The sequence below is a fragment of the Thunnus maccoyii genome, chromosome 3 (genome assembly GCF_910596095.1).
Source record: "Thunnus maccoyii chromosome 3, fThuMac1.1, whole genome shotgun sequence".
In the NCBI taxonomy this organism is placed as follows: domain Eukaryota; kingdom Metazoa; phylum Chordata; class Actinopteri; order Scombriformes; family Scombridae; genus Thunnus; species Thunnus maccoyii.
This window is the reverse complement of record NC_056535.1, coordinates 22572428-22585758: the sequence shown is the minus strand read 5'-3', so window position 1 is coordinate 22585758 and position 13331 is coordinate 22572428. Positions and strand designations below refer to the sequence as shown.

Sequence of the window (13331 nt, the reverse complement as noted above, 5' to 3'; positions counted from 1 at the left end):
TGGGGTCACACTGCCATTTGCCCAAGGCTCTAAGCTAGACTGTGACTCTTTCAAAACACCCACTGCTCTCTCAATAGCACAAAATACACACAAAACAAAATTAGACACACGCACACAGGCACGGGACGCACACTACTCTAAGGAGACAGATGGGCCTCTTAATGTGATATATGTGCTGCTATTCAGGTCGAATACACACAGATGGACACAACGTTCATAAATCATGTTCACTGTGTGTAAAGGAAATATTGATGTGGCTTTTTTTTATAGTGGCAATATGGCTTTACATAATGTTTTAGTGATGAACATGATGTGTGAAGTCTCCGTCTCTTTCTCTCTCTCTCACACACACACACACTCACACACACACACACACACACACACACACACACACACACACACACACACACACACACACACACACACTCATGCTCTGCTTCACAAATTTCTCAGGGCAGATTTTACATCAGGTCACGGGGGAGGATGAGGTGTTGACAATAATCCAAAGCACTCTCTAAACTGTCTGTGCTTTGTAGCTGACTGTGTTTTTGTTGGCCTTCACAGGGGAGGACCTACGTGTTTGACCAGGTGTTCCCCACCAACACCACCCAGGAACAGGTCTACAACACTTGTGCCAAGCAGATTGTCAAAGGTGAGTTATGTACACAGTTTGCCTCTCTTGACAAAGATACATGAGAAAAGCTGAGCGGGAAAGCCAATACACCTTGAATCACCGTTTCTCAGGGTCATTCTTATCGGATTTTTCAGTTTTCACTCCATTTAATGACTGCATGAATTAGCAGCGCCTTACAAGCAGTGAGAAAAAAAAATTTCCATGACACAATGTAGTCACACAACCTACAGGTATGAGCATCAAGATTCGCAGAATAACAAAATGCATCCCTATCACAGCATTGTGGGACTGGCGTATCCAGAAGGCCCAAGATCAAACGAAACTAACACCCTAGAGAGTCGAACCTTCTTTCCTTCACCCTTCCCTCCGTCTGCATCTCCCTATATCTGCCTGCCTCTTTCTTTCACCCTTCAGCGTCTCATTTTTTTTGTGCCACCTTCAAAGCAAGTGTGGAACTCCATTGAACTAGTTCTTGATGGAGCGAGAAAAAGAGATTGATTTGTCAGGAGAGATTACTTGCAGTGTGTGAGATTACCATGTAGGCTGAGGAAGGAAGAAATAAAGCGGCAAGACGAATTGCAGCGCGGGGTTGGAAAAACTCAAGGTTAGGGGTTTTAGCAAAACGAAGGAATGAGATGAAAAGTGAGATTCGAAATGTGTCAGGAGAAAAGAGTAGCAGAGAGGGTGAGCGAGGCCAGAGAGGGCTGTTACAGTCTGCAGTAAAGAGACAAGTATCCGTTTTTACACTCGGTCTATTTCTTTCTTTTTTTGCCTCTTTCTTTGCCCTTTTCACTGTCTTTCTCTCATACTCATGCTGTCCTCCCTCTGTATTTCTTTCCGTCTGTGTTCCCTTCAGCAGTGGTCTCTGTTGTCAAGCAATCGTGTCTCTTGCTGTCTTTATTTCATTTGCTGGAACACATTCTTTATTCTATCTTCTTCTTTCTTTCATGTGTCGTGCTCTGTTTCTATCTCACTATGACCAGTGTGGAGGCAGAGGAAGACATGTTGCTCGCTCAACCCAGAGTAAAAGCAACACAAGAGGGTGTGCAGATGAGGATTGGTTCTGCATGGTTTTAGGCGTGAGTCATTCTGATTAGTCCGTGGTCAGCTAACCTGTGACAGCCAGTCTCTCAGGGTGATATGTTTTTCTTTATCCATGTTTGACTTTTACCACGGGGGGTTTATTAGACTGTGTCAGCGATATGACATTCGGCACTGTGATGCTTTATAACCTCAACTGGCGAGGAGTTGTTGTTTTCACTGTGGCTCCTACCAGATGAATGGAGAGAATAATATATCTATGCTCGCTTGGTAGTTCGCTGAGGGTCTCCTGGTGACTCTAACACTCAAGGAAGATGTTGTTTATAGTGCGCAGCCACAGAGGTCGTTCAGTGCCTAACCAAGCTTAAATACCACGAAGTTCTCACTGCACAAGAGCTTTATGAGGCACAGCCTGATGTGTCTTTGGAGCAAAGGTCAGAAATAATGGTCTTTGTCTGGCTGCTATTGTTTATGTCTGACTGAAATCTGTTATTCTGTCTGACACTGCCAGTAAGACTTAATAATAATAATGATACATTTAATTTGTACTGCACTTTTCACTCTTAGTGAAACTCAAAGTGCTTTTTGCAATGTCACTCTTCATTTTCAGTTTTCTTTCTTTCTTTCTCTCTTTCTTTCTTTCTTTCTTTCTCCCTTCTCAATTTAGATGTACTTGGTGGATACAATGGGACTATATTTGCCTATGGGCAGACTTCCTCTGGAAAGACACACACCATGGAGGTACAGTAATGATAAATTATTCAAAAGGTAGACCTCTTGCTGTGGCACGCACTAGCACACAAACGCACACAGATTTTTTTTAAAATAGAGTATCTCCTCCTCTACTCTCCCTGACAGTACATCTCCTTCCATCACTGTCATTGCGCTCTATCATTCTTTCCCAGCCTTCAGTGAGAACTAACCTCCTTTACAACTCTCTCCGGGAAACAACTCTGTTCCTTTTCAAGTCAAAAGCCTCTCTGCTCTCCTGTCTTTTACTATTCTCTCTACTTAATTCCTCCCAAGGTCTGCATTTATCCTCCCTCCTCTTCACTCACATGTTCTTATCTCGTCTCTTTCCTCCTGTAGGGGAACCTTCATGATCCCCAGGGAATGGGCATCATTCCCCGGATTGCTGAGGACATATTTGAACACATATTTGCAATGGATGAGAACCTAGAATTCCATATAAAGGTTGGTGTAGATTTCCATGTGTGCCTACTCATGTGTACAATTGTGACAGTCTACGGGTCTGCTCAGTCAGACACACGCATGCACGAACATGCTCAGTTTTGCTCAAACACTATGATACATTCAGTGGGAATTCAGCTCGAACCTCTGATGTAATCCTCACATGGATTGGCTGAGTGGAATCAGCCGAGCATCCATAAATCATGATATATAAACCAATGGTAATCCAATATTTTTGATGCTTTTTCCCTTTTACACCATAGTCCTTAAATAGAGGACCTCGCCAGTCTCACAGGGAGACAGATTACTGTAATATCATTTTGCGTATCTGTACAATAAGCAGCCCTTACATCCTTTCTTCATCTGTATCATTTCCTTTTTTCTATCTTTACACCTTTATTGCAAAAATAAGCTGCAACATGTTTTTGTTTTGCTGCAGGTATCCTACTTTGAGATCTACATGGATAAAATTCGGGACCTGCTGGATGGTGTGTTTGTGCACTGAGACTGTGAAACACAACTTACATTTGTTAATACCCTACACTTTTCTAGCAGTACACAGTTGCAAATTCAAACCTTTATAGCTACACCTAGGTACATAAGGATAAACTGTTAAAGTGTGATGATTGTGAGTTATGGTAACAGTATAAAAACTCAAGAGGTTCTGATTTAGGAAGTTAAATTGAAAAAGTAAAGAACTACTATATCTACCTTTATATTTTTGCTTATCTGTTTTACACAATAAAGCTTGATTGTTTGGCACACCATACACACAGAAGCACCACACTGCAGTACATGCTGTAGTAGCTGCAGAGATATAACTGGTGTAAAATGATGGAGAGGCCTGGACAGAGAGCTGTAGGCAGCATCCTTGTGGTTATACCTTTAATGGATCCAGAGACAGTGGTGAGAGCCCCCATCTGTATGCAAGGGAGTCCACAGCAGCTGAGGAACATTTCAGCTTTGAACAAAAACATATTCGACAACAAGCAGGATGAATCGAGGCAGAACAGAGAACAACACCCTGTGGAGGTATCTGCAAAGAGGAAAAGGGACTGTAGGGTGATAAAACACATGAACATAGCCGCACACATGCACACACACAAAAAAACACCCAGTCTCCAAGGAAAGCCACCACAATCCAGAGAAATTTAATTATCATTGATAAAACAGTAATTTCAAATGTGAAATAACTAATTCAGGAATTTGGGCAAATAAGTGGCTTTAGCAGAAACTTAGTATTTTAGTTGTTGACATTGGCGGACGCATCTGCTCAACCTATCAGTGACTTTGAAAAAAAAATTAAATTCCATTAAAAGCATTCATAGCTAGAGCCTCACATATTATTATTCCACATTGCATTAGTTGAGTCTGACTCACAGATATAGTCCATATAGGGGCCATAGTCAAGTCTGATTATAGTTGTGCTGAAAGGAAAAACACACATTCACATGCAGAATCTCATATGCACACGCATATGCACAATGCTTTGGGTAATGCGATGACCTCTGTTCTTATTTTCCCTCACCCTAGTGACAAAAACCAATCTGTCAGTGCACGAAGACAAAAACAGAGTTCCCTATGTAAAGGTTAGTTATCCAACAGTTTGCCATGATTCAGTTTGGCACTAGATGCTCATTTCTTTCTCTTTATTACGTAGATGTAGTTTATGTTATGGGTGTTATGGTCAAGTAAAGCAAACTGCCACCTTTTCTCATATCTGTATGTCTATTGTTATGTATGTGCAGAAATAAATGTATATTTGTGTGTTAAAGTGGGCACGTGTCTTTCTTTCACTAAGGGCTGTACTGAGCGCTTTGTCACAAGTCCTGATGAAGTGATGGATGTGATAGATGAAGGGAAGGCCAATCGTCACGTTGCTGTCACCAGTGAGTCACACTGTTGATCTTCCTGTTGTACTGATTCTCACGCTGTCAGTCGGTTCATGTTAGATTTTTTTTTTTTTTTTTCCTTAAAATTAAAGGATGATCATATTAAGGTGCAATGGTGAGAAATGCATGATGAGGTGCAAAGTGAACATCTCGCTTAACAACTCTCTGTCAAAGGGAAATAATGAAATGACATTTTCTGAAAGGAATTTGACTCTTCTCCTCTCATCTCTTCTCCTCTCCTCATATTGCTCTTTAGACATGAATGAACACAGTTCCCGCAGTCACAGCATCTTCCTGTTAAACATCAAACAGGAAAATGTGGAGACAGAGCAGAAGTTGAGTGGGAAGCTGTACCTTGTCGACCTAGCGGGAAGTGAGAAGGTAGGACAAATTGTGCAGTTTTTTCTGAAACATTAAAACTAGGGCTTTACAGTGTTATAAACTCACCAGATACACTGTCAGCAGGATTTTTTAACTCTGGGACCCAGAAGTCTTTTCTCAGCATTGGTGTCGGTTGGTGCAGACATTAAAGACGCAGACAAACAATGTATTAAAGCTTTGAACTTCACCCTTAAAGCCTTTTAAACCACTCACTTTATGGCACTGCAGTCAGTTGATTAAATTTTTCTTAATTTTTTTAAAAGTTTTTCTCAGAGGACTGATTTTTATTTTGAGGGGTTGGAGTTGTCTCTTGGTGATGCAATATCAGGGTTAGTCTTTGCTCATTTTTAGGAATCCAATCAGTTCCACTGATAGAAAGAAAATCATTTTCTGAGAAATAATAACCCCTCAAAAATTCTTTCTGCCAGTTCAGATAAGCTCTAAAAGAAAAAAACAAAACAAAATAGGTCAAATTGAGGATAGCTAAAAACAACCAATTGTTCCCCTGGCCTTAGCCTTGTAGGTGAAATCTGACTCAGATTTCAGAAGCCTGCCTCATCACATCATCTATTAAACAATACATCTCCAGGTCATACTCCAGAAAGCAGGCAGAAAATACATTACATACACAACTGAACATGGCCCTCGGCTCCTGAATGTAGTTAAGTGTTTGATAGTATTGATGTGAAATATAGAATAGTGTGTGCTTAGAGTAGTGGATGGCCATGTAGATGCTGATGGCTGTGGTTTTTAGCTAATAAATGCTGATGTTGCATTTGTAAGTCGTCTTGGGGGGTGAAGGACGAAATGGTTCTGCTCAACAACTTCTTAGACTTTGATACAAAATATTATTGACTGAACAGGAAGCTGGTGCATGTTCCACAGAGGGCTTTGACTTGCAATCATCTATAATTAAGCTCCTCATTATATCGCTGTAAATAATTGTGTCCCATGACAGTTATGACATAATATGTTGTGCCTTTCCAATTAAGGTTCAGTGTCTTGCAGAAATCTTCTCAAATGCTGGTTGACTCTCAGTGTTTCCTGTCTGTTTTTAAATAATCATAATACAACACAATACTCCAATTTTCTAATAATTTTGTTGCAAGTTTCCTGAAAAGAACTATTTGATTTGGTGCTCATTATTGGAGAAATAGAGACAAATTTCTGAGACAATTTTCCTTGAAAGAACAGCTCCAATTAAACCCAAATAAATATAATTCATTATTCATTTATTATTAGAGACTTAATTCTCCACATATGTTGAAGTATTCTGCATATATATTACATTTTCAGCTGACTAGCTGTAATCATTAATTGATAGTATACCAATTGCACAGTCTCATTTCCCTTATAGTTAGTACCAAATTACATGGTCATTTCCAGGAAACTTCCCATGACTTTACAGTTACATATAATTCCTTTCAACATAGGAAACCATAAGAACCATAAAATAAACCAGAGAGAAATAAATATGGTTTCCCCAATGACATTTTTATGTGATCATGTTTTTTTTGCAAACTAATTCTTCCAATGTGTTCATATCTGTGTCAGGTCAGTAAGACAGGTGCAGAGGGAGCTGTGCTGGATGAGGCCAAGAACATCAACAAGTCTCTATCGGCCCTGGGGAATGTCATCTCAGCACTGGCCGAGGGAACGGTAAAGTGAAGAAATTTCTTCAGTCTTTCTTATCTATCAAGACTCTTGGACAACATAGCTGCCCAAGGCCTGTACTTTTAGTTGTTTACTTTTAACAGATAGCTAATGTTTGCTGGAAAAACAACATGTATTTCAAAATCAATCTAAGGCTGCAGTGAATTAGTTGAAAGTGTAAGATTAGAACAACTTAAATGTTCTCAATGAGGAAAATTGTTTGGTGCCAAATAACACCAACAGTAAATTAAAGTCAAATAACAGAACAGAAAATCAGCCCAGTATTCTTTGGAATTGCATTCATAAGCCTAAACCCTAACCTTAAAGGAAAAGTTCAACATTATGGGAAATATGCTTATTCGCAAGATGACCTTTAAGTACAAGTAGCAAGTCGAGCTTCAGTTCTGATTTTATAAAACAGAACAATTTAAAGAAATTATAGTTTTTACACTTTGGTTTTTGTACAGATTAAACAAATGAGATAAAACGTGTTAATTATTGAGCTTATAGGACCTGGTAGGAGGACTGTTTTTCACCTTTGGGTAGAGCCTGGCTAGTTGCTTCTCCCTTTTTTCAGGCTTTATGCTAATCTAAGTTAGCCAGTTGCTGATGGTAGCTTCATAAGCAAATAAGAGTATTTCTGAAATTGTCTTTTCCTTTAACCAAGTGTTTTAATTTCTGTACTGAAATCAGAAAGTGGGAAATTTTAAAAAAACATTGGCACTAGACATAAAAACGACTTTGTCATTGAACATAATGTGGGGTTTTGCAGAATATTGAAATTCTTGCAATACGGTTGCATGAAACCTGCAGTGACAAAGCATGTTAGCTTATTTTTTTCCCACCCATACCTTATCTGCAGTGCTGGTACAGCTGTTAACATATTCCATTCTTCACCAAATCCAACCAGCATTTTCACCCACTCTACCCTTTCTACGAACTCTGTAGTCCTTCCAAGCTCCACTGTAATTAAAACATCCACCATTTCTTGCATTATAACTCTAAATACTTAGGGAAATCCTCATAAACCTAATGGAAAGGCTCACAGACTTTAATTGAAGCTTATCTAGCAAAGTTTCACTCACTTTCGGTTGCAAAAGTAACCCTAAACTCTTCATCACCCTGTCAGAATCCCTCTACTGGATCCTGTCTAACAATCATAAGATTCCATTCCTTTTCCATCTCTTGGACGATTTCCTCATCATTTTACGTCCCTCATTGCCACCGGCTTCCAGCCTAGTCACTCTGACTTAAGTTTTCTCCAACCTCATGGTTCCACTGTCTGCAGAGGGCTCCTCCACATCCCTTGAATCCCTTGGAATCACTCTTGACACAAATCTGTTTAAGGCTTCACTCCCAGTCAAGAAGGTCAACTGAATCAGCCTTCTGATTTCCATTTTCCTCCTCGCCCCATGCTGCACCAAAAGCCAACTTCTCTCCCTCCTAGGCCACCTCAACTTTGCCCTATGCATCATTCCCCAAAGTGAGCCTTTTTCTCTCACTTTCTATCTATCGCTTCTTCCATCCCATCACTCTTGACTTCTCCCTGGATAGTTCAAGCTGTGCCGAACATCTCCATCTGTGGCTCAACCTTCTTTCCAGTTGGAACAGAACCAAATTCTTTTTCGACGACCAACTGAATCACCCACATGACATCCATGTGCACACCGATGTTGTTCTTTCTGTTTGTTTTGGGGGTTTCTATAACAGAAGATGGTTCTCAACCGAATGGCCCCTGGAGCTTGCAAATGAATGCCAGGTTGCTTCCTCCGCTCTCTTCGAAACCTACCTGATAATGGCTGCTGCTATTCTGTGGGGCCATGAATGGTCCCACAAGTCCATCCTTATATACTCAGACAACCTTGCAGTCATAGACATAATCAACAAAGGATGCTCCAACTCCCCATCCATCGTGCTTTTCATGTGCCACCTAATATGGCACTCCATTACACATCAATATGTTCTCCATGCATCTCATGTTCCCGGTCACTCCAACGCCATAGCCGACTCTCATTCAACTTGTAAATCCTGCCCTAATACCTCTGATAGTCATCTCGCAGGACTCTATCATGAACAGCCTATCACCTTCAACCCTCTTATCCTACTGGATAGCTTGGAAAAGTTTCTATTACTTTCACGAGCAGTATAACATAACCTTCCCATCATTCAATCTCATCACCTTGACTTGTTTCATTACCCATACCCTTTCCATGATGACTATTAAAACACATACCATCAAAGTTTAACTTAGCGGCATCAGCTTTTTCTCCAAACTCATTACCAGCTGTCCGAGCTTGGCTTCCAGCCATCCTTAGATAACTTCACTCCTTGAAGGACTCCATCATGAAGAGCCAGCTAAAAATCCTAGCCACCTTCCTTTCACTGCTGACTTGCTGTCAGTCTGCATCCACACCATCTGCTCCAGATACGGCACTCCTCACGTTGCTCGAACGCTAGAACTCTCTCCTTTTTTGGTTCCCTCAGATGCCTCAACCACTCACTTCGACCCACGCCGCCACACTTGCATTTTAAAATTGTCTTATTTCTCAGATGACACTATGGATGTGTCAATCTGGTTAGCCCACACCTGTCTTTTACTTCAAAGTCCAATCAACGCTAAATCCTTTTCAAGACCCTTGCAAACTACTTGCCGGAAATCTCAGATCATAACATTGACAGATCCTCTTTTCATCTCTGAATCCAGACAAGTGGCTACTCGATTCTGGTCCCACCATCACTTCCACCATCTACTCTCTTTGTCTGGCATTTCTCCCGTTGATTACTCCTGCCTTCTGCAATGGCATCCCAGAACACTTTATATAACTAATGGGCCTTGGTCCTCTGAAACATATCATTATTACATCCGTTCAGATCTCAAAGATCTCAGATCCACTCAATCTTATCTTGAGCAACTGTAGGTTTTGGGGGTCCGTTGTTACCTGGGTGCTTCCCCACAACATAGCCAGCAAGCAGAAGCACATCAATCGTTTTTCTTTAATAAATCATCAAGCATATCTTGTTGATGGTATGGTCCTTGCTAGTGAATTGAAGCATATCTAGTGAAGTTTCAGGAGCAGGACAACACCTCATTCCTAAAAACACCCACCTAACCCTCTCCTCCACTTTCAGTCTGGTATTCTGTGCCCCTCCCCCGACCCTACTCTCTTCCTGTTTCTTCCTCTCCTTCCTTCCCTTCGTAAGGTCCTGAGGGGGTCCGTCGTTACCCAGGCACTACAGCGGATTCCCTACAAAGCTTCCCCACAACACAGTCAGCAAGCGGAAGAACTACGCACATCAATCGTTTTTCTTTAAGTAATCATTAAACATATCTTGTTGATGGTGTGATCCTTGCAAGTGAAATGCCTCACAAATCTTTCATAAATCCACTGGCATTTATTCTTTATTCATTAAGCAAGGACACAATATTTTCTGAAGGCATTCCGAAGGTTATAAAGGTAATACTGTGCCTAATGCAGCAGAGAAGGAGAAATCCCCTCTTTCTTTGTTCTGTGTTGATGCTCACAGCACATATTTGAACTTTTTTACAGAAAGGAATGTACATGGCGGTGCAGCAATTTAGAATATCTTCCACAGTCTTTTAATCATCTTCTCTGCTCTCTGTCTTTTTTTCTCGTTATCCTTGATTCCGTCTCTTCCTTCCTTTCACTGTCTTTGTAGAAATCCCACGTGCCGTACCGTGACAGCAAAATGACTCGCATCTTACAGGACTCACTGGGGGGGAACTGTCGCACTACCATGTTCATCTGTTGCTCTCCCTCCAGTTACAACGATGCAGAGACCAAATCCACGTTGATGTTTGGCCAAAGGTAACAGACTTCCATGCTAAGTAGTCTGCACTGTGCAGCAGCACAACACACAACACTGTCTCACTCAGCTGCAGCTGTTGGGATGTTTTTCTGCTGAAATGTGTGCAACTCACACATGCAGTTTATATGAAGACCCACACACTGCTCTAGAGGCTGGGTTTGTGTTGGAATTTGGTTTGTGATCATGCTGGGATTGCTTAAAGAGGGCCTTTTCTAATCTTAAACTGTACTCATAAAAGCAGACATTTGGTTTGCTTACCAGCTTTTCCACTCCTATTTCTCAGTGTTAACCCAAAAAAACTCACAGATAGAAAGAAATATCCTTAAGAAAAGCCTCACGCATCTCCAACCATTTTCTTTTACCAATGAATTCCGTGACTAGAGACTAACTTGAGAGTGTTGGTTGAAATAAATAATGTATGACCAAGCAAAGGGAGTGACAAAATCCACAAAAGATATTTGAATTTTACTGAACAGAATGTGTGGTCTCTTATCTGCCTTTGTCAGCCACAGTAGCTGTAGAACACCATGACTAATCTCTTTTTGAAGATCAATATGACATGAAAAATACAATGACACTGATAATAATGATGATGTGCCAGTAAAAGGTCTACAAATGTAGATGTTTGTGGGGATTCTACAATATTTAAAGGAAGCTATTGAAACTTAATGTTTAGGTCTAGGGTTAATCTTTTGGTTTGGTTTTGGTTAAAGTTTTGGGCACATATTGCATAGACATAGTAAATAATTATGCCATTTTCAATTTGTTACAGGTTAACTTCTTTCCCCTGATGATTGATTATCAGTATTTTGCTGTCCAATTAAAGTGTTATCTAAAATCTGATGTGATGAGACAACTTAAGATGGGGCTATTTGTCTGGTTAAAATCATGGAGTAAATGAAAGAACACTGTTTTCTCACTTGAGTGTGAAATTAAGTGATAGTTACTGATGTGAAATTCACAGCCAGAGCCAAGTGCTGTGGCTGCAGCATCATCATTTGCGTCATAAAGGAGCAATAATATATAGTCACATACATACTTTTTCTGTTTATGAATTGCATGATTGCTGTATTTTGATGTGAATATGTTTAAGAGGTCTTTTTACATTCTGGGTTCTTGCCTCTGTACAATAAACTTCCTTCTCCCTACATGCATCAAACACAGTTGGCAGAAACCCAATTTGCATACCAATTAATGAGATACAAGCCCATTTTCATTGAGCAGCCAGGGCTGAAATACCCTTGTTGACAGTTCCTCTATTCTCTGCCGCTCTCTCACACTTTTTTCCCCTCTTTTCTATATCCTTTGCTCCTCACTCTGCTGCGTCGTTCTCTCCTACCCTCTCTCTGTTCCCATCCATCTCTCTCGTTCCTGTTCTCCCTCTGTTTCTTACTGCATCTCTCCAATTAGAGCCAAGACCATTAGAAATACTGTATCAGTAAACCTGGAGCTCACAGCAGAGCAGTGGAAGAAGAAGTATGAAAAGGAAAAGGAGAAGAACAGGTCAATGAAGGAGACTATTCAGAGACTCGAGGCTGAGCTGAACCGCTGGAAGAATGGTAATACTTACACTGATTTCACACTTGCAGCTCACAAAAACACTGAATATCTCAAAGTCTTCTTTTAGGGAAGAAGTGTGAAAAATGTTGCCCAGACATCTTGACATTATCAGTACCTTTTGTGTTTAATGTCAGAATCATAATAAGTGGATATTTTTAGCCATCCTAGAAACATGGCTTTAGGGCTGGAAATGTTGATCAGTTGTTGGTCAGTCCACCATTTTGGTCCAGATATCTCAACAATTATCAGATGGACTGTCATGAAATTTTGTACGACATTCATGACCCCCAATTGATGTATCCTAATGATAATGATTGATGATTCCCTGACTTTTCGTCTAGTGCCACCATGAGGTTCACATTTGTAGTTTTGAGTGAAATGTCATGAAATTTCCTACAAACATTCATATAATAATAATAATAAACCTTATTTGTACAGCACCATACATAAAATGCAGTTCAAAGTGCTTTACATTTTAAGCATTAAAACAAGAGGAAATAAATATGGCAAGAACACATAAATACAACAGCATAGATGAAAATAAATTTAAACAAATTAATATAAATAGATTCAATAAAATAAATGAAATAAAAACTTATTTAGGAGATAAAGCACACAATAAAAATGGGTTAGCTAAAATCTTCCAGTAAAGGTACTGTATGTTTTAAGTTCTTTTTAAAAAAATGTCCACAGAGCTTGCCTGTTTGATATACATGGACAGGGCATTCCACAGTTTTGGTGCATAATACATAAAAGCAGCTATCCTACTTTTATTGTGGAGTTCTTTGGGCACGATCAAAAGGAAAGCCTTGGAGGATCTCAGTGCTTGTTGTGGTTGATAGGATATTAAAAAGTCAGAGATGTATGAAGGCGCCGTGCCATTAGAGCTTTGTAGGTAATTAAAAGGACCTTAAAATCGATTCTAAAAGAAAAAGAGCCAGTGCAGTTCAGCTAAAACATGAGTGATGTGCTCTCTTGCTTCTTGGTCTGAATTAAAAGTCTAGTGGCAGAATTCTGTATGAGTTCCAATATCTCAATGGACTTTTTTTGGAGACCAGTAAAAAGTGATAAAAATATGAATTAGTTTCTCAGTATCGTGTTGTGTTAAAAGTTTTCACTCATCTGGCTCAACAGAAATGTATAATTGGGTA

The 13331-nt window shown here is 40.0% G+C and overlaps 1 protein-coding gene across 1 annotated transcript in view; it reads left to right on the top strand.

Moving 5' to 3' along the window:
• Positions 1-13331, top strand: part of kif5ab (kinesin family member 5A, b) — a 62502-nt gene that overhangs the window by 17810 nt on the left and 31361 nt on the right. The window contains exons 2-11 of the mRNA XM_042407525.1: positions 565-652; positions 2343-2416; positions 2765-2869; positions 3306-3354; positions 4400-4455; positions 4668-4755; positions 5015-5139; positions 6694-6798; positions 10471-10619; positions 12031-12179. Of these exons, the coding sequence (XP_042263459.1) occupies positions 565-652; positions 2343-2416; positions 2765-2869; positions 3306-3354; positions 4400-4455; positions 4668-4755; positions 5015-5139; positions 6694-6798; positions 10471-10619; positions 12031-12179 (988 nt within the window). The remainder of the gene's footprint in view (positions 1-564; positions 653-2342; positions 2417-2764; positions 2870-3305; positions 3355-4399; positions 4456-4667; positions 4756-5014; positions 5140-6693; positions 6799-10470; positions 10620-12030; positions 12180-13331) is intronic.